Source organism: Epinephelus lanceolatus, chromosome 13, assembly GCF_041903045.1.
Source record: "Epinephelus lanceolatus isolate andai-2023 chromosome 13, ASM4190304v1, whole genome shotgun sequence".
NCBI classification, from domain to species: Eukaryota; Metazoa; Chordata; class Actinopteri; order Perciformes; family Serranidae; genus Epinephelus; species Epinephelus lanceolatus.
Genome location: NC_135746.1, coordinates 5,925,061 through 5,953,008, shown reverse-complemented (window position 1 = coordinate 5,953,008; position 27,948 = coordinate 5,925,061). Strand labels below are relative to the sequence as shown.

At 40.7% G+C, this 27,948-nt stretch overlaps 1 protein-coding gene across 1 annotated transcript; it reads left to right on the top strand.

Moving 5' to 3' along the window:
- On the top strand, window positions 1–26,709 carry opn8b (opsin 8, group member b). Its single transcript, XM_033648366.2, has 4 exons — window positions 1–304; window positions 16,197–16,490; window positions 21,537–21,865; window positions 25,423–26,709. Exons 1-4 carry the CDS (start codon window positions 235–237, stop codon window positions 25,756–25,758), a joined length of 1,029 nt encoding a protein of 342 aa, XP_033504257.1. The 5' UTR covers window positions 1–234; the 3' UTR covers window positions 25,759–26,709.
- The last annotated feature ends 1,239 nt before the right edge of the window (window positions 26,710–27,948 follow it).

The window sequence follows — 27,948 nt, the reverse complement described above, 5'->3', positions numbered from 1 at the left end:
TTGGACGTTATGTCCGTGAAGACGCACCTTACACAAGCTACAGGCTTCAGCTGCAGCAGAGGACGCAAGCAGCGCTCTGCGCTGCGCCCTGAGGACCTCTTGTGTCTCAGCTCCCTACTTGAGAACAGATGGATCTGACGCCGGAGCGCATCAACAGCGGCACTTTTTGATTTCTTCTCCATCCGGATCTCTTTTAATCTGTTATCATTTTTGCCTGCACTGATCACAGTTCTAATGGATATTTACGCCTCCACGTTGTCACCAGCGATGGACATCGGCACGGGCTGCTATTTGCTTGTTATAGGTGAGTTTAACGCGGCGCGTAATGCTGCGATTAAGTGATGTAATTAAATGCCATAGCGAGCAGAGGGTTACTACCACTGCTGGCTCAGTTACACTTGAGTGAAATATACTTGGAGACTTGGACTAAAAAGCACTAAATTGCACTTTTCCATTTTACGCACATTTGACCAAGAAGGCTGGTGACTAAACTTTACGCATAAAGAGGGTAAAGTGAGAGAAGTCTCTGCCGTCTAATATTTTCTATCGTCTTATCCCTCCTCTAAAACTCAAAGACGACACTTAGAAATATTTGTCAAGTGTTTCCAAAGTGAGGCGGGGAGCAGGTTCGTGTGGTGGGTGTGTGCACCCGATTAATCCTGCTGTGGGGAGACACTGCGGTGTGATACAACAGGTACCTCGGAAAACACTGATATTCGACACTGATGGCGTACAAGTTAAATATTTTTAATAGAAGATAAATATAACAAGCCTCCAGTATTATCTTGGTTAGTGGCAGAGTAAAGACGGATGAATGCAGAAAACATTAACAATAAGATAAAGCAAGAAAACGCAGCTGGGGTGGTTTATAGTTCCTCCAGAAATGAGTATTGAAACCGTTTCAAATATTCAGAATCAGTCAGTTCATCTTTATTGTCAGAGTCCATTAGAAAACATAGAACACAAGCAATGTATGATAGGGACATGAAAGCAACAGTTATCACAATGTTTCACCAAACACTACAAGCAGGAGCTGGATTGACAGCAGCATTCTGAGAATCATTAAATATCAGTAACAAATTCGTACTTCAGATTTCTCAAAAGAGCCTGTAAAATGGAAAAAGGATTGCAATAGTGACTTGACATAATCTGAACACAACCCTGCAGCCCCTCGGTGGAATAAATGATGGTACTGTATGTTCTCTGCAAACATTTGTAAGTTTCATATGTTGAGAATATGTTTCAACTTTACGGTTCAAATTACAGTTTTATGTTGTGACAACGCTGTGGTTAATGTGTGATTAGGTTTAGGCTCCAAAACCACTTGGTTAGGGTTACAAAAACATAATATTTTGGCTTAAAACATCTGCTTTAGTCACTACAAACACTGCTGGAAATGTCTGGAATAATGTTTAAAAAATAAAGTGTTTTTTACAAACTTGACCCACTTTCGAACCACCACCCACCAGTTGGGAAACACTGTCCTAAACTATTGTTCAAAACACCTGCTTCTGTCACCACAAACAGCTGGATATGTCCCGAAATATCTTCAAAAAATACTCGCTTTTGTCCCTACAAACACGCCTGGAAATGTCTAAAACTCTTGTTAAAAATACCAGCTTTTGTCACTATAAACACAGCTGGACTGGTCCCAAACTGTCATTTAAATAGACCTACTTTTGTTGCTACAAACACAGCTGGAAATGTCCAGAACTATTATTAAAGAATACCTGCTTTTGTCACTGAAAAACTTTTCTCCACCTGCTTTTATCGCTACAAACACAGCTGGAAACATAACGACTCTTGACCTTACAAACATGGCTGGACTGGTTCTCAACTGTAGTTCAAACAGATCTACTTTTGTCAATACAAACAGGGCTTTAAAGGTCCATAACTCTTATTGAAAAATACCTGCTTTTGCTGCTACAAACACTGCTGGAAATGTCCTGTACCCCTGTTAAAAATAATATCTGCTCTTGTTGCTACACAGCTAAGTATGTCTCAAACTCTCGTCTAAAAAGACCAGTTTTTGTTGCCACAAAGACAGCCGGATAAGTCCCAAACTCTCTTTAAAAAAATACCTGCTTTTGTCACTACAAACACAATTGGAAATGGCCCAAACTCTTGTTAAAAAATACCTAATGTGGTCGCTACAAACAATGCTAGACTTGTTAAAAAATACCGTTTCATCACCATAACCATTTTTGTTGCTACAAACATGGCTGCATTCTTCCCGAACTGTTGTTTTTTTTTTTTTTTAAAAAAAAACAAAACAAAACAAAACATTTTTGTCACTCTAAAACCTAGCTGGAAATTTCCTGGAATTTAAAAAAAACGGCGGCAGAACATGTCCTAACCTGACATTAAAAACTCCTGCTTTTGTGGCTTCAAACACAGCTGGATATGTCCTGAAATCTCATTAAAAAAATGCCCACTTTGGTCACTACAAACACAAGTGTAAATGTTAAGAATCATTGTTAAAAAAGACCAGTTTTTGTCACTACAAACATGGCTGGACATGTCCCAAACTATTATTAAAGAATACCTGCTTTCTGTGGTCTCTAACAGTGGTCTGCTGCTGTCTGCTGCTTGGCAGCCATCTCACTTAGGTGTTATGCCATCTACCATCCCCTCCTGTACTCTGAACTATTACATATGCATGAAACATATGACGCAATCATTGACTGGGGCTACTGGGCTGGGAATTTTCTTGCCAATTTGTTATCTTGAGCATATAATATGTAACACTTCCTATAAATGTCATCATCATTGAACATTTGATCTGTAATGTCCTCCAAAGTAACTGAAACATATGGAGTCCATATGTAGGAGTGCAGCCTTTATCCCTATAGGATACATAACCTGTGACATAACATATTACGGCACAATGATCTATATATAGTGCTATAATTGAGTTAATTAGTAGAATGAAAAGTAACACTGACACCTTCCATGTGCACTATGAAGGGGGCAAGTTGGTGAACAATGACTCACAGCAGGTATTTGAGCATGCTGGGAGATATTTTAAATATGACACTGTATTTGAAAATTTGTCTCTCATCAACAGACAGTATGATTCCTGCAGCTTGCGACCGCTGACATTCTCCCTCCACGGGTGCTCTCATCTTACAAAGCCACTAAGATCCAGCAGTGGTAGTAATCAGCTGGGATGACAGACACTTGCAGCCATCCTACTGCTATTCCACACACGGCGTCTGACCTTATTATAAGGCAGTAAATCCACTGAACAACCTAAGGCAGATTGATAGATTTACATAGCATAATGAAAGATGGATGAAAGGGGCTTTGAAGTAACACACTGAGTGTGGGTGTAAATTTGTCAAAAAAACAAACAGACAACTGACCCTGATCTAGAATCTTTGGAGCAATGCAATTAAAAAAAATCCATCATGTGATAAAACCTCCAAACTATCAAGTGATTTGTTTCCTGTAATGGGCAAAAGGAGTTGGTGTGGACACCCTGGATGAGCGTTGACATTCAGTTCACATCTGCAGTTTATCTGTGCTCATTTCTTTGTTATCCACTACAAAGACTAAGACGTTGATTCTGTCCTTGTAGTGCATTGGACTTTAAAATACATGATTCGTAAATAGAAATATCAACAGATTCAACATCATGAACAGAAAGATTATTACATTTTTAAGTACTCATCTTATCTTTCATTGCTCCTGTGACCTCTCTCTTTTTGGTGCAATACGACAACATCCAAGATGACATAAGATGTGTTGTGTAAAAAACCTTAGAGGAAGCATTTTGTGCAGCAAGACACCATTGTTATAAGACCAGATATTTTTAGTAATAAGGTATGTTTGCGATAAAAAAAAAGCAGGATTTGGTGTTAGTTGACCCGTTGTAGTGTGTCGGTATGTGTCAGTCTAACTGTGAGAGAGGGTGTTGGGAGAAAATAAAAAGAATGCAAGCAAAAATAACTCCAGAGGAAAGGGGAAAAAAGAGATTACCGAGGATTTCCCACCTTGTTAGGGCTTTGTAGATGAGTGTCAATGAGTGGGTTAAATTTATTACGTATCTCGTCTTCTTTCACTTCTCTGCTGCCTAATCAGGACAGATGTATAACACTTACTCCTCTCATTAGCAGCAAAATAGAGTGGTATGTCAGCATTAACATGATTGCTCTGGCTCAGGTCATCAAGATGAGGCAAGCTGCTTCTCAGATGCGTTGCACAAATGACACAAATGTGTAATGATGAAACTAATAGTCACACCAGGCAGAAAAAATATCATACTGAGTGAGGGTTGCACAGCGGCGACCAGATCTTTGCTCTCAAACCACAAAAAAATGTGATGGCACAACAGTCTCCTTCAGTACATTATTCTATGCTTTCTTTTGATTTTCACATTGGCTAGTCATCCTGTTTAATTTGTCTTCTGATTAAACCGGAACCGTTCAAACAAGTTGTAGGAAGCCTCTGCAAGTAATTGGTTGCTGGCAGACACTCTGTGCTGCAATAAAATGGTTAATCAGCAGTGCCGTGCACTTTAGAGCCGATGCGCTGCTGGTTCTGCCGGCCTGAATAGAATATAATGTCTATAGCCTTACTGTTGTGTACAGCCTTATAGACTGAGCTGAGTAGTGATGCGTGGGTCGACCCGTAACCCGCGGGACCCGCAAATGGACCTGCGGGTCAGGCAGCAGTGATCGTCTGTTAAATCGGTCTGTAAATGATATTTTGACATTATTGGCTATTACTGTCATGGCATCCGAAGGTACCGATGCGTTGAGCAGGTGACAGTCCGCGGCCGTTTTCAAAACACACTTGTGTTATGCACTCCAAAAGGAACTTGTTGAAACTTTAAACAATAATTTATTGTACAAAACAGGGGAAACAAACGTTGACAAAAACGGTTCCATAATTCATATTAAATTCAAAAGATAACGAAAAAAACAGCTACAAGTTAGAGGGAATAGTGATAAAGTGGTAAAACTTGGCATTGATCCACAACCTCAGACGGATGCGCTCAAGTGTGCCATGCACAAGCTCCGTTGGTAGGCAATACTATATTTTCACATTTTTAACAGTGCAATTTAAAAACTTTGATTTTTATTGATAACCTACATTTACCAACAACAAAAAGACTAAAAAAGTAAATTAAAAAACTAATATCGAATACCAAATTTTCATAACGAATACCTACCCATAGAAACGAATATTCGAATATCCGAATATTTGGGTACAGCCCTACAAAAATGCACACACAACTATTGGTAAGATATGCCAGGAATTAGTGCCCCATGAATGACGTTATGTACTTAACAGAAACTTACATATGAACATAAACGTAGGTTTGGTTTAGGCTAGGTAAGTTTCTGTGGTGAGGTTTGGGAAAAGAAACATGGTGAGGACATACCTGAAAGTGACTCAAAGTTCACTCTAAGTTCATATGGTTCTGAGGGTTTGTTATAGTTTCTCCTGGGGAAAGTCCTGGGTTTTGTGACCCATCCAACTGCAGCCACGCTCTGCTGGTCTGAACTGACTTGACTTGAATTTTGGTACATTGCTTTTTGTAGGAAAACCTACTAACAGTGCAAGAGAGCAGCCTGCCTGAGAACTAAGTCATCTTATAAACTACATCACTTAAGAAATGTTGATACGTATGAAATGTACATATGCAACGTATCTGTATTTTGCAGAAACGTACAATGCTGACATTTTTTTGGGTGACATGGCTGTAAAAAAAAACAAAAAACAAGAACCTCCCCAGGGTAATTAATGTTTACGGTGAACCCTCCTCTTGACTAAGAAAAACTACAACACCAAACTTCAGAACAAGTCAAAATAATGTAACAGCGTGATATAAGTAAAAGTTGCTTAATTGTGTACCCCAGTTTCAACCTTAACATCTCAATGAAACCTCTGTCATTCATTATCTGTAACCACATATCCTATTCAGGGTCACAGGGGGCTGGAGCTTATCTCAGCTGACACTGGGTGAGAGGCGGGTTACACCCTGGACAGGTCGCCAGACTATCACAGGGCTGACGTAAACCCTTTTCCATGAAAATTAGCGCATGTACGCAGGGGTTTTAAACACAAGAAAACCCACTACAAATAGATGATAGAATCCTTTCCCATTGCAAGTTGACTTGAGCTGTGTACACAGTTCTGCAGTGGATGAGCATGCCTTTCTTTCTGTATGTGTCAAGTCCGACGTCACTGACAGGCTAGGGAACAGCTAGTGCCAACAAATTTGGAATGACACTCAAGCGCTGCATGGATGGAGAAGGATAGTATTCTGAGGTGGCGCGTCATTGCATCTTGCAGGTAAAGGGGCTAAAATTAGCGTGTTCACCCAGGTGTTGTGTTTGCATCACTGCTGATCGGAGCCAAAGCCAATAAATACCCAGTAATTACTCATGACTACTTCAGACTCATTTGACCTGAGTGTGATTGCTGATTTTAAACTTTCCCATTACATACAAAAAACAGACGCTGCAGGTGTTGGTGGGTTTTTTGGTGCAGTGGGAAAGTGGCTATAGAGACAGACAACCATTCACACTAGCATTCACATCTGCGGGAAGCTGGAGAGCCCGGAGAAAACCCATGCTGAACAGGGAGTCCCCTTGCTGTGAGGTAAAGTGCTAACCACTGCGTAATATCATCACCTCATATCAATAATATCCTAATATCATAACCAAAATACAGAGTCAGAAGAGTTGTCCCCTGCATATAGCAACGTGTGCCTTTATGAACCATGGCATGAGTGAAAGTTGTCTTTTTTATATAACTATTTATATAATTAACAAAACTGCAAAAGAGAAACAGCAATACACCAGCCCTTTTCTAACCCTCTGTACTCCCTAATAATTTGCATACAGTCCCTCAGGTCCAATATTATACACAGTGTCAATATCCCTGACTTGTAACAGGCAATAATGGGGTCCAGTATGCAAGTCTCTGCCTGCCTCAGGGGGGACACTGGAGTCATGGTAACACATGGTATTCCTATACTGGCTTTATCATTTACATTTATTCTTGGATTGCATTTCTTATATTTAAGTATTTTTTAATAAGTGTCCAAAGTCCATCTAGGTCATCTCGTTCATGCATATCCTGTAGAACTGAAGCTGCACGCTCCATCATAATTAATTCTGTAAAGTCCTTCAGCCAGTTATTCAAACAAAAGCAGTTGGGTTTCCGTACTTTCCAATTCATGAGTATAATCCTTTTCACAGAGAGGAATGCCAACGTCAACAGTTGTTGTATTACACTAGATTCTACACCATCCATTTTAACTCCCAATAAACACACTTTGGGGCATATTGTTACATCATTTTTTACAATTAAGCTTAGACATTTTTGGACTCTTTCCCAAAATTTCCTTATTTCTGGACAATTCCATAACATATGCATCAAAGATCCTTTCTTTCCACAGCCGTGCCAGCACATATCTGACATCTGAGGGCTCATCTTGTTCTGTTTGTATGGGATTATGTATGTTCCGTGTAAAATCTTAATCTGTGTAATTTTATATCTATCTATCTATGGGAAATTGACACGTAAACAGATAACACCCATCTGTTTACGTGTCAATCTCCCATCCTTTACCCTCCACTCCTCCCCCACTGCTCCCTTCACTCAACCCATCTCTCATGTGACCCCTTTCCAGTCAATATTGTACCATTTGACCATTATTGAGCCCTGTTAAGATTAGGATGAAGAAAGCAACCTCATCTGACTCCTTTATCTTTCTATTTTAGTGTAAAATTACTGTTTTATGACTGCTTCACCAGGCAGCTGTGCCTTCTAAAAACTCACACATTTTCACCCACCCATACAGACATAACTTACTTAAGACGATCTGTGCCCTCTTTACACACCTCATGATTATGCTTGGATTTAATTAAAGGGGACCTATTATACCCATTTTCAGTTTATGGTCTACTTGTATTTTTAGAGTTCTACGAGAACATGTTTGCATGCTTTAATGTTCAAAAAACACTTAAGTGTCCTCATACTATCTGCCTGAATATACCTGCGTTCACACTACATATTAGCAAGTGCCTCTCCTGATAAAGCCCAGTCTGCTTCTGAATTGGTTTCTGCTAGGTACCCAGGAAGTGCACCAGACTTTGAAGTCAGTTTTTGTAGTGGCCAAACAAAGTGGAGTTACACCCTCCAAGTTTGTCACCTGATGCCATGGGGCCCAAAAAGACTTTTTCCCATAGACTCACATTGTGAAAGTGGCAAATCAGTGGATAAATTTTTTTGATCGTCACAACCCCTGCAACTAAGTTTACCATTAGAATTTGATCCATTCAGTCCGATAACTTTTGGAAAGTCTAGAAGAGCAACACGAGTAAATCATTTTATCCTCATTAAAGTTAGCAATGCGCTGGAAGTAACAGGCTCGGCTGGCAGAAGTCTCTTGTGCTCCCGCTATATGGGCCACACAGTGCAGAAGCAGTGCCGATCATGCGACTAATTTTATACGCAGCAGTTGAGCTAAGTATAGCAGCAATTTATACTTAATAAATATTCACCAATAAAAGCTTCTGAAACAAAGTCTTCACAACCTTACATGTTTCAGCAGGAATCTGATCCAAAACCAGGGAGACACTGGCAACCAAGATGACACGTTTCCCTGACATTAGCATGTAGCTACATGTTGCACTGAGCCTGTGCAGCCGGGAAAAGACTGTAACGAATATAGTAGTGCTTTCTACAATGAAAAATCACCAATATAAAAGCTTCTAGACTAAAATCTTCACAACCAGCCATGTTCCAGCAGGTATATGATCCAAAATCGGGGAGAAATTAACAACACCATCAACCAAAATTATGTTTCTCTGATGTTAGCATGTAGCTGCAGTACATGTAGCTATGATCTTGTAGCCAGGGAATGACTATAAAGGAGTATAGCGGCCCTCTCTATCATAGAAAATCACCAATAAAAGCTTCTGAACCAAAATCTTCACAACTGGACGTTTCAGCAGGAATCTGGACCAAAATTGGTGAAATATTAACAACACTGGATACCATGATTGTATGTTTTCCTGATATTAGTGTGTAGCTACATGTACCAGTGAGCTTGTAGCCGGGGAACAACTGTAACAGAGTATTGTGGCGCTTTCTACCATAACAAAAAATCACCAATAAAAGCTTCTAGACCCAAATCTTTACAACCAGACATGTTCCAGCCAGAATCTGATCGAAAATCAGGGAGAAATTAACATCAACTACCAAGCTACATGTAGCTGTGATCTTGCAGCTGGGGAATGAATATAAAGGAGTATAGCGGCCCTTTCGATCATCAAAAACCACCAATAAAAAACAAACAAAACCAGCCATGTTCCAGCGGGGATATGATCCAAAATCAGGGCGATATTAGCAACACCAAGCTACCAAGATTACGTGTTTCCCTTAATTTAGCATGGAGCTAGTTGTAGCAACGCAGGCTATGTAATGCAATCACTTGCAGTAGCATGCCTGGAGCAAATGACCATGTTAAGAAATCTCTCATGAGCTGATCTCAGCTTGTCTTCAAAGTAGAAAAATGAGTATTCAGAATAGTCTGAAGTTTTTGCTCACAGGAATTACTTTTACAAACGTTTACATCATTATTTTACATTTTTACATTTAATATGAACATCCAACATTGTAAAACTACGCATATGACAGAGGAGAAGGTAAAGCATATTAGATCCCCTTTAATACTCTTGATTTTACTTGTGCTTTCTGACTGTGTGTGGTCTGCCTTCCTGTCCAGGAGGAGCCTGCTGTCAAACATAATTAATGTTTGTTAATTACCACTGCTAACCTTAAAGAAATTAGATTTCCTTGACTTAATTTGGGTTGGTGCCTGGGAAGCTTATTGCAGCGTTAATGTTTTGGTGAGAGTCTCAGGTTCTGAATTTAATATAATTTTACTCTATCACTGCATATAACAAAGCTTTTTAAGGTCTGCATCGCTGTAGGTTACTCCTCAGTGAGATAAGACCTACCTTTCTTTTAGACCTAAACGGTATTTATCACATGAAGTGTCCCCACTGATTATATTTTAATTTTGTGCAGTAAATGGTTAGAGCAATTGGCTCGGCTGCACTTCCATTAAATTGATTATCAGCGATCTGGAAGGTGATTGGGTCACTGGGCTTTGTGCTAAAGTAGTCTCACAGCTGTTCCTGCATGGTTCAGAGAAAGCAGATAATGACACCAAAGGAGGTTATAGACTGAATGAGTCTGTCTCAGTGTTGGGGGTACAAAAACACACATTTAAACTCAAGTTTTACCTGCTAATTAAATATATTTAATGTCCTTCCAATAAGCAATGTGGTACTAATGATGTAAAAAGCCTGTCTAATTGAAATGACAGACTATAAGCTCTCAAGTAAATCTAGAAATACAATCCCCTTTTACAGTTTCACCTGGAAAGACAAATTACCCTCTCGGGACAAAACAGCACTGTAGAGTTCAAAGTGCTTAGAAATTATTCATCACCTCATGAAACCAGTGGCTGAACTGGTTCACCTTGAAGCTAGGCAACACAGAGTGAGCGCTACAGGCTGGCTCCTATTAGACATGAAAAGCCTCGAGCTATGATGGTGAAGGTTCAGCGTATTAACAACTGTGTTTCATTCACGCCACCAATTGACATCTGTTATTGACAGAGCCCAGGTTAGGCAAAAAAGATGTAAAGGGGAACTACGCCCATTTTCAATATGATACATTACTCCTGAAGTCTTTAACAGTCCAAAAATATTAGTGAACATGAACAATTCTCTCCCAAATCCAAAAACTAGCGCTGAAACATATATTTTTTTCATCATCAAGTATAAAGTCTGGAGCTGCTCCATAGACAAGAATTGGGAGAGATGTTTCAGATGACACTGAGAGCACCCTGGGGAGTGTTCTGGGTAAATGGGTAATAAAGATAGAGTGAGAGTAGAACGGACATGCCTATTCAAATCAATGTTGCAAGATGGTCAGAGTGGTGGCCATTCTTTTTGTACTGTTGGCAAATTTTCTTTTCCTAGAATGGCAATTCTCCCTATGATTGGCTAATACTTGTTACCATCGTGGGTTGAGTTGGTTTGGTTTAGGCAAGAGGAGTGAGACTGGTTAGGGTAAGAACTTCAGGCTAAACCAATCATGGGCACAGTAAGGCAGAGTAGGGTGGGTCATGCTTTTACCATCCTAGGAAAAACAAATCTGTATACTGTTGCCACTGTAACCATTACAGCGGGCTAACTTTCGTATCAACTTCCATGTGATTAGTCTGACTTGTGGCAAGTTGTGAACTCTCTAAGGTGAGGTTTTGCATTAATGACACAATAAACTTATAACTTCTACTTCTAATATGTTACCTTAACTATTATTTCCTAGTTTCTTTTGTAGCCATTGATTACACGGTTGTTGAAACACTGAGAGGATGAGATTGACAGTGGGGATAAACAACATGAATATCAACATTTTTTCACATCTAAAGCCCAGTTCAGATCAAAGATTTGCAACGAGACGAACTGAAACTTGCAATGATTTTGACTGCACCAGTCTGCAACTTTTTTGAAAACCTGCCTGTTCACACCAATGTGACGAGATCAGATGGTCTGTTGTCTCCATAGCATTAACTCTCTGTATTTCTGTTCTGATATCTCGCTTTTCTGGCTCATTTTGTCACTGAATGTAATTTGTAGCCATTGAAAATATGACCAAGGATAGTGATAGTGAGATATTTACTACAGTTGTGTAATGAAACTGTAAAAACATAAACAAAGTGACCTGAGCTTTAGATGGATAGTACTGATAACACTCTACACTCCTTTAAATTACCAGTGCCAATTAATCAGTCAATGAGTTGGAGACTGACAAATGTTTCAACAAATGCAGGGTAGTAAATGAGAGAGGCTCAGGCTTTGTTTGGTAAGTCAGGGTTTATTTGGATCAAACCAGAGTTTGTTGGGATTGTTGGAACAGTGGACTAGCAAACTAGATGTCAAACAAGACTAACTAGGATGGTTTTATTTGTTTTGTTTCTGTCAAGTCTGAATAAAGTGTGTTAAGTGTTTTACAATGAGTCAACAAGTTAGTCTTAGTTTGCTGAAAGTCAGCAAAGTGAATTTGTCTTGGTGGAACATCTACATGTGAGGAGTTAAGCACTGTCATGAAACTGGCTCTGCAAAAGAAAATGCCACAAATACTATTAAAAGTCATATATCGCTGTGTGATTTAACTTTTGCTGACTAAAAAGGCAAACATCATCAGTGCCCTAGAGGTGAAGCATGACTATACTTTAGCTCTGGAGGAGCTCACTAGACCCCTTGACACCCTGGAAGATTGGCTCGCTGAGCATAACATAATTGCGTTAAATAAGTATAAAGATAACACAGAAGCTTGTGTGAAGTGAAATGGATGGGAACATTAGTGAAGTCACTGTTATAGGCGCATGCCGCTGCCAGGGTAAAAAGATGCAGCAACTCAACTTGGCTGGCCTTGTCAGAAAACAGATCAGCATCTGGCACCGGGTCCATGTCATTGGTCCGACAGCCCATTGGTTCGACATCCCATTAGTCCGACTGTCCGCGGTGCTGAACGGCTCATGGCGGGCGTATGGTGCGCTGCGACCGGCTCTGGGTCAGCTGGGAAAGGCTTGAGGCGGAGCAGGCTCACGGCTTATGTGTTTGTCACTTTCTTTTTCATTTTAACCCACACCATGATCTTTTCCTGACCCTAACCAAGTGGTTTTTGTGCCTAAACCTAACCAGACCTTAACCACAGGGCATCATGATTTTTTCAGAACGGACTTCGGAACAATGTGTTTAATATGGTCGGAACAATGGGATGTCGAACCAATGGGCTGTCGGAACAATGGGCAGTTCCCCTGGCACCAGAGTCCTGTGAGACTGAGTCTGGGCTTTTCTGAGATGCGTTCACAAGTTGTTTAATTCATTGTAAATTTTTACAACAATTCACCTAAACAACAAAGCAGACATGCCTTACAAACATTCGTCCCAACTTGCCATTTTCAGCTTGTAAATCGTTAGCTTGGAGGTTGTTGTTTGCCATAGCAGAGGGGATTTGGAAAATCTAACATGTAGATAGCAGAAGGCAACAGCCCAAAGGTAGGCTTACAGCCACAGTCTACATCCAGTGAGTCAGACTACTGACGTGTTTTCACCATAACAACCAATAACTATCACCATTTTCCTTTGTACTTGTCAAGTGACCTTTTGTACTGTTCAATGTCTATTTTTTACTGTTTCTATTCATTCTGTTTCTATGTTCCAGACGTCATACTGACATCACAAGTTTGAGACCCACCTTTTTTTTGGTTTTAAGAGGGAGTAGCTCATCTTCACAAATATAAATTGAACATTTCCAGGCCACTGAAAAAAACATTTAGCAATTTTTAATTTAGGTGGTATTCCCCTTCAACTTTTACAATGGCAGAGTCCAATAATTAGTGTAAATGCTATTCCGGTTTGCTGATAGGGGCAGTTACCAAACCTTTGAAGCATTTCAATGGGTGCTGGAAAATTAAGCTCGGAAAATTCTTTTTTGCTTGTGAAGTGTCAGAAAAGTATTGAGTTTCATGAACTCATGCAGTACACCAAACCACGTTTGATTGAAAGCCTTGGGAGAGATATGGGCAAAAAATAATATCCACTGTTAAAAGTCAAGTCTAAATTGAAAAATGTCCTAGAACGTACAGTCTTTACTGTGCCGGTGTGACCAGCAGAAAAAGCTAATGCAGTAGCAAATGTTCAATGTAGAGGTTTAAGTCCCCAGGGTTGTGCTCCATCACTGACCGCCATGTGGGCTGAGATAAAATTACCTATAAAATTTTAAAGACGTAACAGGGGCACTCAGTTCCCTCTGTGCTGTCTTCATCTTCTGAGTTTCAGTATCAGACACTGGGGCTGCCCCTCTCGAATCTATATCTAATATGCCACCATAACCTTCCTGTGTCAGGTTGATGGACGATGTCAAGCCCCCTCACTGTGAGAGCTTTAGTAGCAGTAGTGTTAGCAATTTACCAATTTCCTGCTCCAAACAACAAGAGACCTGTTCTACTTTCTAACTTATCAAGGGCTGATGAGATAACATCCTCTCCAGTCATTTCTGTTAGAGATGAAAAAAATAAAATAGCCCTGCACTGAGTGCCTTCTAATGTCTCTCCCAGCCTACAAGACGTGTCATGTCCGTGCCACGTGTATTTTAGCCATAAGACTTGAAACGGGGAAACAACCTGACTCTGACCAAAGGAGTAAACAAGCATACTGGCTCATTAATCAACACCTCATATCTCATTTGATCTGTACATAACGTAAAAATACCAACTTGTATTTTTAAGGGGGTTAAGGAGACAACTATTTCTCAGCCATGTGCTGTAACTTTCTGGAGTCTCTGCTTGTCATTTAAACAAGATATAACATGATGTTGGTAAGTAAGCTTCAGAGGTGCTGGCAGATGGATTTTGTTACCTCTAGACAGAGCCAGGCTCGCTGTTTCCTCTGCTTCCAGTCCTTTCCTATGCTAAGATACAGCAAGGCTATTCAAGAGAAGGCTGAGACACAGGGTCAAACATGGGGGGATTGCACATGCGCAGTCTAACTTGAGCTGCGATGCTGGAGGGTGACAGCAGGGGTGCTGGATAAAAAGTGCAGGATCCGCTCAGGCGATCAAGGAGTGCGTTTGGTGCGGTCTGCTTGGACTTTTGGACGGCGGCTGCCTGAAGTTGTCGGAATTGCATCTCTGTCATTCTCACCCACAACGCAGGCCACCAGTGACAGTCCAGTAATAAGCTGTGAAAATGACATGCATGCACATCCCCTTGTATTCCGCTTCTGGCTTTAGAAAATCTAGCCTGTGACAGACACTTTGTCAAATCACAGGTCATTTTAGAGAGAGGGTGATCCTATTAACACACAGATTAGACCTAGTGCTACCGCTGCCCACCAGCCCCCTCAAACCTGGCTGGTGTGTTTGTACTGGCCAAATTCAAGCCGCTCCAGTCACTGATGGAAGGTCCATCTCTGTAGCTGTTGCCCTCTTTATTCCTGGGAAGCAGTCCACAGAGGTGGGGAGCAGGGCAAAGGGACCATGGGGTGGCTAGCTAGCTAATTCTTTAATTTGTTGTCTGATAAACAGAGAGACAGAGAGACAGAGAGAGACAGAGAGTGGGGCAATGGGGAGCTGAGCTAAACTCTACAATGACATAAGATTTTAAATAAATCAATGTATTGGAAACGCTGGGTTACTGTATGAAGTGTCTGCATATGCTTGTGGTCGTCTGGTGGGAGGGGCTTAGGACAGAGAGGGGAGAGCTGCAGGAGTTAGGTGTATTGTCAAATTCTGCCTTTTTTGCCTTTTCCAGAAAACTGCATACCCCATCTTAAAAAAAAAAAAAAATAAGTATATTGTCTCTAACTATTCATAAGTTATTGCTGTATATTATTTGTAATCATTTGGCTGAGCCTTCAGCCATTCTTGCAGGCTGACAGTCGGCAGAGTTCAGGGTCTTTATCCAAACCTGTAACAGAAGCCTCAGAGCAGATGTTACATTAGTGTTTCTGAGTACTTGCTCCTACTCTTGGCTCCCAGGCAACCTCCACCCTGTGTTTGTTTATACTTTCACTCGCCCTTACGTACATCACACACATGATCTCTACCCCTTCTTACACACTTCATTATGTTTGGTGAGTGTGTATTGATTCTTTGTTTGACCTGACTTTCAGTCAACGCAGGAGCACAAGGTGTTTTATGTTGGATGCATCAAGTTAAGGAGTGTCCACAACAAACAGAGGACTTGGGTTGGGTGGAGGGGGGAGGACGACTTATGTCCCTGAACAAGATGTGTCATTCGCCTGCCCCTGGCCTGTCAGCAGCCTGTCCCGTCAGCAGCCTGTCCCATGAGGGAGAATGAGCTCATAACTGTGCTTGGAAAAACATAAACTCCCTCAAACCCACTCTATATAAGTAAGCAAACTAAGACTCTGTGTTATTTTGGGTTTGGTTATCTATCCCTTGAGGTTTGCCTAAAGGAACAGCATCACCCAGCACAGAACAGGAATCTGATAACACTACCAAGCAAAGAAAACCGAAGAACACCTGAATCAGGCATTTTGTGAATTGACCATCACTGTTCACTCAAACTACTTTGCACCCCTCTTTTCATACCATCTGTCTCCTCCTCTTCCTCCTCCTGCTCGTCACAGCTGTTCTCTCCATTGTGGGAAACCTGCTGGTCCTCATCATGGCAATTAAAAGGTCGTCAAGGATGAAGCCGCCGGAGCTGCTGAGCGTGAATCTGGCAGTGACACACCTGGGAGCAGCTGTCACCATGTACCCTCTGTCCGTGGCCTCTGCCTGGAACCACCACTGGATCGGGGGCGATGTTACCTGTTTATATTACAGCCTGGCAGGGTTCTTCTTTGGCATCGCCAGCATCATGAACCTGACTATCCTGGCCATAGTGCGCTTCATTGTTGCCCTCAATCTGCACTCGCCTGGTGAGTAATTCGGGGGTTAGAAACACTGATAAAATGCTACCTGATATTTTCAAATTTAGCATCTGGAGATCATAATGACGATGCAAATGTTATGCAGCAACTTTTAACCTTATTTTTCATGCTCTAAGACCAAGAGACAATGCTATCATTATTCAAGGGGTGACTCTTCCTTTGGCAAAGGATGATTCAAGCAGAGGTGGTAAAACCTTTTAGTGTTAAAACTTAATTGTACCCCACCAAACCTGATGCCTGGTGGTATCAAGTAAAAGCCACCAAAGTAAAAACTGTATATAAAATATACCCAAAACCTGCACTTCAGAAAGGTTAAAAAAACCCAAATCTACTTCACATGGAAGACCGGAATTGGTTGCTTATACTTCTTCTACTACTACCTCAAACAATAATATTTCTATTAGTTTTTGCTTATTAATCAATATAATTATTATACTTCTTTGTTTGAACAGCATTCCAAGTACGTGTGGTAGCCTTCTGCATCTCTGGGTGACTTAGTTTCTGCCTTGTCATGAGATGTTATTGCTAAGTATGATTCAATGTCAAGAAGTATTTAACTGCTGGGGAGATGGTCCTGTCCATACAGTAGAAAGACGCAAATACTTTTAGACTGGTGTTACATGACCAGAGAAAACAGGGGAAAGGCTGTGACATTTGCTTTTGCTCAAGAGGTATAAAACTTGGCTGGATGGATGGCGCAGTTGACTGGCAACAATCAGTCTCCTATTACAAATAAACAGTGAGCTAAAATATGTTTCTAAAAACATTTTAGGTTATAAATAGGCAACATAGTTACAGAGTCTTGGTTCATATTTCATCAACACTGCCTAGTTTGATCTGAGGCCTGCATTTTCACAATACGGGTAACAGTATGTGGCCAATCCCTTTTCACAACTCACATATTACAGCCAGGCCCTCAGGAATGCCGCTCAGTCTCGTTTCCAATTTTTCCCAGTGGTCACTTGCAGCCCAAAAAGCATTTTCCACACAGACCACCACTGTAGAAGAGATGTCTATAAAACTGTTGACGGGACATCTCGAGCAGAAATCAAGGTCAATTATAGGGGTGGGAATCACCAGAGGCCCCATGATACGATACTATTGCGATTTTGCAATGTACTGAGTAGTTCAACAACATATATTGCAAAGCACTGCGATTTAATGCCGTTTTTCAACTGCAAATTGTGTCCCCAAAGGAAAACTTTGTAAACGTTGTTTGATCTGATAAGGTTTCAGTCTGTTCATCTAATGTCAGTCATTTTTATTGCAACAAAACTTATCTAGTGGACTGAAAAAGCAACTGAGTTTATTATTCTAGTGTTCTACCACAGTTTAATTTTTAGTCACAATAAAAATAAGTTATGTAATAAAAGAATCGATACTTCACTTTCTTGTATCGAAACACTATATAGTGTGCCAGGGCTGACGTCAAAACCCGGAAGTTTAGCATCGCACTGGTTCCCGGAAGAGAAAGTGAATGTGATTTTTACATTGCGTTTTGGATTATGTCAGAAAATAAGCTCTGTGGCTAACACAAGTTTATGATACGTACAGGTTTTGTTCAGTGAGATAATCTTCACATATGAACACCTTTCATACCGCATTTGAAGCTTAAATGCAATCGGCAGAAATAAAAAGCTAACGTTAGGCTTTAACGGACGGTCGCATGACTCTTGACGTCATCGCCACTAAGCTTTCAACTGATTTCGGCCGCTTTATTTTAAAAACATTGTATAATGGGGAAATCGGACTTTTAAGCTAAATAAGAAGCTGTAATGGCGGACTGCCAGCACTCTCGCCTGTTCGGGGGTGATGACGTTTAATGTCCCCAACAGGGTTTGTAGTCGTATTGAGCAACTTGTTAGCAACCACCTTTTTTACGACACGTAAAAGGTTCAAAATTCACAAGTAGGGTATTTACTGACGTGTTTTATGTCGTAGAACAAAACCTGAAACTCGCTTAAGCTTTTGTTAACCACAGACCTTATTTGAGGCATTTTACCGAAATCCCATTCAAAAAACATATTGACTTTTAGACGAGAGAACCAGAAGTGCTAAAAGCGCTATCTCTATTGCTATTATGAATTTTAATCCATTAAGGTTTTATATTAGTCGAACTCTCCTTGAGACGAGAAAAGTGATTTAAAAATCGGTGACATCGTCAATTTAAAGACCATGAGCCCAGCAGGAACTTGTGGGCAGAGCTGTCATGAGAAACACTACAGTGCATATTAAGTGGGCTGCATACCCTGGAAGTAAACCCAAATCCAAGGAACTGTAGAAACTGTTTTTTGTTGTGTACATCAGGCGAGCAATTCCACTGGATTGAACAGGCACCATCCTGGGTTCTGGTATCTAGTTGTTATTATTAAACTTCTATGATCACAGCTTAACAGTGCACTAAAATATGTGTCTGAAAACATTTTAGGCAAGAAATAGGCAATGCTGTAACAGTCTTGGTTTATATTTAATCAGCACTGCCTAGTTTTACTGTTTGTAATCTGAGTTTAAGAAGGGCAGCTTCCTCTCTTGATGTACTTCTACACTCTTTGTGTCCATGGCAGCTGGCATACAAATGTGAGGAAGCACAATCCGTAGATTGAGCAGAAGCCAAAGAGCCAGAGAAAATGCGCTGGATGGTGCGAAGTGAGCAGTGGGCACTTAAGATGGAGGGAAGTTTACCACAGCTCATTTACACAAACTACCCACATTGTAATGACACAAAGCTGATTGAAAATTGGTAAAGTATCTCTTTAAAGCAGTAATTTGACATTTTGAGCAATGCGCATATTTGCTTTATTGCTGAGACGTAGATGGACAGATTGATACCACTCTCGTCCAGTAAATATACGGCTATGGCCAACAGCCGGTTAGCTTAGCTTAGCATAAAGTCTAGGAGTTTAGGCCCAGCTCTGTCTTGTAAGGTTAGTTACAGTGTGGCCCTTCCTAAAACCACAATTACATTTTTGCGCTTTATTTTTTGTGTGAACAAACAAATTAGATATGATGTGTTACTGGTGAACTTTAGAGATGCTGGTAGGCAAATTCTGTGACCTTTAAAGCAGAGCCAGACTGTTTCCCCCTGTTTCCAGTCTTTATGTTAAGAAAAGCTAACTAGCCGCTGGCTATACCCTGATATTTACCTGCCAGATAATGACACCTTGAGTATATTTCCATCCAGGCTCTCTTATTAACTCTGTGCCCTGACACTTGAACATATATCAGAACATACTGTTGTGACAGCTAACCTTTCTCTTACTGACAAACATGATTGCAGCTCTGTGCCTGAGATGAACAGACTGCTTTGACAGTGCAGGCTGGAGATGTAGTTATTAACAGCATGGAGGTTCAGGCACTTGACTCAAGGCCTATGAAAAGTGGTATCAGGTGGGTGTATCTAAGTTGAACAGTGCTATCATATAGGGAAAAAAAGGCCCACACTCTGGCAAATTACTGAGGACCTCTGCAGACGCATATAATGTCATCTTAGTGACTGTTTCAGAAATAAAACTATCATCAGCACAATTTCCAGACCATGACACTACGCAAAACACCTCTGAAGAGTCAGGTGGAAGACAGTAAGAGGTGTGTGGTCAAATGTCTTACAAGGAGGTCTGAATAAATATACAACACAAACACATACAGAGTACACCCACATGCATATATAATGTACATTTCCACATATGCAGATATGCCTGTGGGTGTACACCAGGTATAATTAGCACGCAAGAGCAAAACAGAGTGTGTAAGACAAAGTCTACATCAGCCTGGGGACAAGAAGACAACAGTAACATGTTACAAAGTAATGGACAACTCCTCATGAAGACCCGCTGGATGTTTTATCATCAAAAAAAAAAAAACCTCTCATGCTCACAAGGGCTTCAAAATACTATTGTTAAAACATGCAAACCTGCTTACCTGCAAAATCATCTCACATCCATTATGCTATCCACCAGATTACTAAACCATGTAGAATATCTTATCAAAGAGTCCACAATAAACACTTTAGGAAAAGATCAAGTTTTGGCTTAAAATACCCAGTTTTGGTGCCACAGTCTCACCTAGAAATGCTGCCAATGTCTCGCTAAAAAACAACCAGTTTGGGAGGCACAGTCGCTGCTGGAAATGCTGGGATGTCTTGCTAAAAAGAACCAGCTTTGATGGCACAATCCCTACTGGAGATGCAAATACCGCTGATGTCTTGCTAAAAAAACAACCACTTTTGGTGCTAACATTTGCCACTGGAAATGCTGCCAATAACCAATTTTGGTCGCACAACCACTTCTGGAAATGCAGCCAATGTCTCGCTAAAAAACAACAGGTTTTGGTCGCACAATTGCTGCTGGAAATACAACTGATGTCTTGCTAACAAAAAAAAATAGTTTGGGTTACAAAATCGCTGCTGAAAATGTCACCATAGTCTTGCTAAAAAACAACCAGTTTTGTTGGCAACATTTCCCGCAAGAAATGCTGCCAATGTGCTGCCAAAAAATAACCAGTTTTGGTTGCACAATCGCTGCTGGAACTGCCGCTGGTGTCTTGCCAAAAAATAACCGGTTGTGGTTGCACAATCGCTGCTGAAAATGCCGCCGATGTCTTGTAAAATAACAACCAGTTTTGGTGGTAACATTTCCTGCAAGAAATGCTGCCAATGTGTTGCCAAAAAATAACTGGTTTTGGTTGCACAATCACTGCAAGAAATGCCACCTATGTCATTCAAGAAATAATAACTGGGTTGAATCTTAAGTGCCTCATGTAACTGCTGTCAGTATGTGCAGTTTTCTATAGGGCTGAACAGTGAGTCAGGTCTTACATCGGTAGTATGTTTTCATCTCTATTATATGGGCACTTTTCTTTGATACTTACAGTCTGCATGTATTTTTGAGAAATTCAGGAATATAACTGTTCTCATCTGCATATAATGTAAGCTGCACCACATAAGTGCCTTGAAAAGGGAAACTGTCTATAATGTACAGTGTGCTTAAGCAACAAAAAAAACAAGAGAACAACCAATCTTTCTTTGTCCCTCTGCAGATGAGAAAATCAGCTGGAAGAAGACAAAGATGCTGTGCATCTGGACCTGGCTGTATGCTCTGATCTGGGCTATGTTACCCATCCTGGGCTGGGGACGTTACGGCCCGGAGCCTTTTGGTCTGTCCTGCTCTCTTGCCTGGGGAGAAATGAAACATGAGGGTTTCTCTTTCGTCATCACCATGTTCTCCTTCAACCTCCTCATGCCTACTATCATCATCATCTTCTGTTACTTTGGCATCGCCTTCAAACTCTATTTCACCTACAAAAAGTCAATGAACAACAGCAACCGAGTCCCCAATATCGTCAAGCTCCATCGAAGACTGTTAGTGGTGAGTCGCTCATCATGATGAGACAGCTCTATAATTCTACACCCGTTTGTCCTTGGGGCTTCAATACTGAGTTGAATGGTTCTTGATTATACAGACGGTGGTCTGTTATTTAAGGATCATTAAATGGCCATTATGAAACAGCATGTTGCTCGATACTGCAAATGCAAACCCTCCTGCTTATGTAATACAAGTAATACACTAGTCGTCCTTTGCTATTGCTATTACTGTATAAGTAACCCTGGTTGAGAATCACTAGTACAGAGGAAAACCTTTCGAAGTTTGTTTTATTTAATACATATACCTAGGGGTAGCTGCTAAGGCAATCAACTGCTACACAGCTGCAGTAGAGGAGGTTCATATAAGAACAGAATGTTAACACAGGTAAACATTGTTTCATAAGGAAAACGAATGCAACAAATATAAAGCACTGAACAAAAACTAGCTGAAAAGTTAGCTGTTCTCATCCTGAAATGTGTTGCATCCATTAGTTTGCTAAGTTTGTACAGGGCTGGAAATTAGCTTCAGACACACGTCCTATATACCTTTTGTTTTTGCTCCCATTTATCGCAGATTTAACTAAAAATTTTAAGTTTTTTATGCACACAAAAGACTTATTTCAATCAAATTTGGGTCGCTAATTCGTTTAAATCCTTGTTAGTGAACACTTCTCCTTTTCCAAGATAATCCATCCACCTGACAGTTATGGCATATCACAGGCTGATTAAACTGATTAAACATCATTAGGTGTGTACTGGGCTGGTCACAATTAAAGGCCACTCTAACATGTGCAGAGTGATCACACAACTCAATGCCACAGATGTCGCAAGGTTTGAAGGGATGTGCCATTGGCATGCTGACTGCATGAGTGTCTACTGGAGCTGTTGCCCATGAACTGAATGTTGATTTCACTTCCATAAGACGTCTCCTATGTAATTTCCCTGAATTTGGCAGTGCATCCAACTGGCCTAACAACAGCAGACTACATGTAACTAGTGCTGTCAAGAGATTAAAAACATGGAGAGATTAATTAATTATGATCTGTAATTAATTAATCTAATTAATCTCTTTTTTAATCTCATCTCAAAATTGCAGAGAAAAGCCCTCAGCTTGAGGTATTTTCATTTAAATTCATTACATTATCGTGGCAGATGATTAAAAGATTGATATATACTACAAAAAGTGGTTTTATAAAGTCATAATTATTGTTTTCAACAATAACCCACTTGAACACAGATGCAGTACACCTAGCCATTACATTCTATTGTTTTTGAGATTAGTCCCAATAAAGAGTGCTGCAACCTTCAGTCTCGACCACCAGGGGGTGCTTGACTGTCATGACATGTCAGCTTCATTAAAAGCATAGCTGCAGATTAACGCAACAATAGATGTAAAAACACACAGAAACAATACATCTGTGATCAGTTCCCTAATTTTATTTTAACAATTTTCTAAATTATTTTCCTCATTTCCAATTTCTCGTTTTATTTCATGGAAGTGATCAATGTAAGTGCACTTGTCCTTTAAAGTTAATAAAAATAAAAGCTAACAAAATGAAAGACACCTGGTACATTCGTTACAGCTGTATCAGTTTATAGAACAGTTTTGAACAGTTAGAACAAGAGGCTGCACTGCAACGTGCAAATCACTCCTTCTCGTGGCTGCCTGCGCTTTCCCTGTCCTTGCGGCTGCAACTTGCCCTGTCTTCTCTTCTTCAAACTACAACACCCATAACTTATGTAGGAACTGCTGCAGCCAATGTGCAGCCAGTGGTAGCTGCATGACAAGTCAACCACCATGATCAGTTTTTAATATTTTATCGGGCAATAACTACTCCAGACTCTGCTCTAGTGTAATTTTCGGGACAATCAGAGCAGGATTCAGGATTCAGGACAGCTGAAAATTACACGGAGGTTGCCGGGGAGGTCAGATACTTACGTGCTAGGGCACACAGCTTTTCATAGGCTCCTGAGTGAGCAGACCACCACTGCAGGGGACAGTCAAAAATGCTGATGCTGGGCTCTGCTCTGTAGCTCTGCAGCTCTCCCACAACTCAAGCACAAAGAAGCCCAATCGTATGCCTAAAGACAGATTTTATAAAAGGCAACTCTGTGGCATAGAGAAACAGTAAAGTTAGTGATTAAAAATGAGATTAACGCGATCAAAAAATATAGCGCATTAAATATGGCTGTAATTAATTATTCGCAATTAACGCGATAATTTGACACCCCTACATGTAACCCCACCAGATCATGACCTCCGTATCCAGCATCTTCACCTGCAAGATCGTCCACTCAGACAACTGATGCAACAATCAGTTTGCACAACTGAAAAATGTCTTCACAAACTGTCCGAAAGCATCTCAGGGAAGCTTCTCTGCTTGCTTGTAGTCCTCACCAGGGCTTTAACCTGACTTGAGTGTGCAACTCCTCATGCTCGATTGCGCCTGGCACTTTAGAGAAGTGTCCTCTTCACAGATGAATCTGGGTTTTCACAGTGCTGGGTGGGAAAAGCGGTTTGTTAAAATGATAGTGCACCCAAAAGTGAAAATTCAGCCATTATCTACTCACCCATATGCCGAGGGAGGCTCAGATTAAGTTTTAGAGTCCTCACATCCCTTGCAGAGATCCCAGGAGAGAGGGGCTAGCAACAAAACTCCACCTAATGCAAGTAGTGTGGAGATATTCTGTGGTTTCAATTATGTGTTTTTTGGATGTTTTAATCTGGGGCACCGTCAGCCATTAAGTGTGCAGTTGTGGTGCTAGCCCCTCTCTCCTGGGATCTGCGCAAGGGATGTGAGGACTCCATCACTTCACCTGAGCCTCCCTCGGCATATGGGTGAGTAGATAATGGCTGATTTTTTTTAAAAAAAAAATTTGGGTGCATTATCCCTTTAATGTCAGCTTGTGAACAGAGTGCCCCATGGTGGCGGTAGGGTTATAGCATGGGCTGCCATAAGCTACAGACAACAAAGAGATGCTGATTAAACAGCATGATTACTACACAGGTGTGCCCTGGGATGGTAACAATTAAAGGAAACTCTAAAATGTGCAGATCTATCTTGAAAAAAGACATTTATTAGGATTTCACGTGACTAGAAAGCGAAAGAATGTGGTCACAGTTCCCCCAAAGAATCAGTCGGTACCTGTTGTGACCTCAGATGGCTGGTCTCAGACAGGTGAAGATGGTGGATGTGGAGGTGAACCAGCCTGAAAATGAAGGACATCTGAAACGACTGCATTAGAGTCAATGGAGCGCAGCTGTGTTGTTGTCAGACCTTGGTCTGAGCCGACCCAATGCTAATTTATGACTGGCCAGTCTGCGTCCAGAGGGTGGACTTAGCGAAGGGTCAATTGCTCTGGTGGACATTCCTGCAGCCCTGTACAATCTAAACAAACAAACACAAACAGGTTTCAGGATGAGAACAACAAAAACAATCTTTGCACTCACACCTGTAGTGTACATGTTGCCAGGCACATTTTGGTAGATCAAGACAGGTTTTTTGTTTTTCAAAGATCTTGAGAGGAATTTACTGACTTCATCTTCCTGTTCTATTGCAGATCGCTGTGCTCATCAGTGTAGGCTTCATAGCCTGCTGGGCGCCCTATGCCATGGTAAGCCTGTGGTCTATTTTCCGTGACAGTAGCACCATCCCACCTGAAGTCACTCTCCTCCCGTGCATGTTTGCAAAGAGTTCCACCGTATACAATCCTTTGATCTACTACATCTTCAGCCAGAGCTTCAAAAGGGAGGTAAAGCAGATGCGCTGTCTGTGCCTCGGCTTTAACCTATGCCACAACTCCAACAGCATCAACGACAACAACGTTTTTATGGTCAGCACTGACGTCAAGTCGAAATTAGAAGCACGGCCTACTTTGCAGGAGCTCACCGAGTGAAAGACAGTGATTCTTGGTTGAAAGACTTTTTTCGGACATGCTTGAGAATAAAGACTTTTGTGCTGTGTTAAATGTGAAAAAAACTAATGGTCTCATAATTTGTCATCTCACAAGCGTTAATAGGATGTACACCAGTACAACCGGTATGTGCTACTATAACACAACAAGCAGGGTCATACTAGCCTTTTTTTGTGTGAGGCCATGATGAATGAGAGGGCATGTTTGCACAATATGTTAAATGCTGTGAAAGTTCAGCAAAGTAAGCTATAGAAGAGAGTAAACTCTGTGCTTAAGTGGTGGCTGAAAACCCCTAAATTATTGTAGCCCAGAAACAGAGGCCTCCCCACTGCTGCCAGATGATTGAAGCAAAGGCGACAGGTGGCAGCCAAACAGGATTCAAGAAAATCATGCATTTTAACACAATACAAACCAAAGGTTGTACAGCAGTACAGTACAGTACAAAACTTTATTTTGAGCAAAGAAAAAAAGAAGTGATGTTTACTTTAATGTGTCATGTTTCATTTGTGATACACTTTTGTTTGAGAAATAACTTTGTGACACCAACTCAGTATTTTTCCATGGAATAAATCTCTTTCAGTTCAGGATTACCATTTACCAACTACTGCATGTGCTAGATGTTTTAATTAAGTGAATGCTGGAGGATCCTATATTTCATAAGTCTGCCTCTGAAAATGTTTACATAATGAACACATATTGTCCATGTTCACCCTGTCTGATGGATGTATAATGGTTTCTAATATCATTTTTAGCAGCAGCTGCAACAATCTTGTTTAGGAGAAAGAATGTGACCAGCTATTATATTTTAAGGATGAGACCATCGTTATTCTTTAATCTTTTTATTACCAACAAATTTGGACCAAAACCACACAATGGATTTATTCAACTAACAAGTTTTGTAAGGTATAGTCATTAAACTGATGTTCACTGTGATGAAGGAGTATGTTGACTGAATATTTTTGCATTAGTGGCTCTTTGTTGAAGAATTTGGCATTTTGGGAAGTATGCTTATTTGGTTTCTTGCTGAGAGTTAAATGCATAGCCAGGAGCCTGTTAGCTTAGCCTAGCATGAGGACTGTAAACAGGGGGAAACAGCTAGCCTGGCTCCGTTCAAAGGTGACAAAAACTGCCACAAAACATCCTTTTTTACACTTAAGTTTTTGCACAAATTAATCAAACAAGAGTGTTAAAGGGGAACTAATGTTTTTTTCAACCTGGGCCCTATTTTCCGATCTACTTTTGTCTAAATGAGTGATAGGACGTACAATATTTGACATTTCTCCAGTACGAAGCTAGGGCTGACCTGCCTGCAGCCTGTGAGCTCGCACTATATTAAATAATAGGGCACTCAGACAGCATCAGTGTCAAAATACGTCCACTAAAACTGCATTTTTTTCACACAGATAGGCTCGGATTGTTAGTATAATTATCCGACAACATAACGGAAAGGAGAAATGAACGTCTGTGTTTACCTTTAGCTGGATTCAGACATGTTCCTCTGCCTGTTGCTGCTCCCTCTCTCTCCTCGTCCGCTCTTCAGTTTCAATGAGCTCTGCGTCCGTGTACGTCCATGTACTCCGTGTTCAAATAAATACGGGCGCTCATCAAATTCATATGGCTCATCCAAATCCAGTTGGTCAAAATCGGGTAAAAATTCGGACATGTTTGTTGTGGCAAGTCAAAACACTCACTCAGAGAGTGAAAGTCTGGCTCTGAAATCTCACGTCTCGCGAGATTCTTCTTCTTCTTTGGTGTTTTACTATACAGTCTATGGTGTTTTACGGGAGTTGGTTGACTGTCAGCACTGTACTGTCAGTGCTTGTTAGTAGGATAAATGTATTTCTGTTTTTGGCCTTTCTTGGATTTGTTAGCAATTTTTTAAAAAAAATAAATCCTTTATTTGCAACCTTGTGAACACTCAGAATGATTAAAAATAAAAGCTGTTTTAGAAACCTGTGTGTAGCTGATTTTCATGTCATCAAGGTTTCAACAACTGATCTTTATATTTCACTGGAAATTCCCATGACAATCGACTGCCTGTAGTCAATGCTACAGAACACATCACTGTACACTGCTCAAAAAAATAAGGGAGCACTTAAATCACACATCAGATCTTGATTAACGAATTATTGTGTAATTTGTTAGGAACAAAATGATATACACATTTTCCCC

Coding starts and splice junctions, on each gene's coding strand:
- opn8b (XM_033648366.2), top strand. CDS start 235: ATGGATATTTACGCCTCCACGTTGTCACCAGCGATGGACATCGGCACG. Junction 305..16,196: donor CTGCTATTTGCTTGTTATAG/GTGAGTTTAACG, acceptor TGCTCGTCACAG/CTGTTCTCTCCATTGTGGGA. Junction 16,491..21,536: donor CCTCAATCTGCACTCGCCTG/GTGAGTAATTCG, acceptor GTCCCTCTGCAG/ATGAGAAAATCAGCTGGAAG.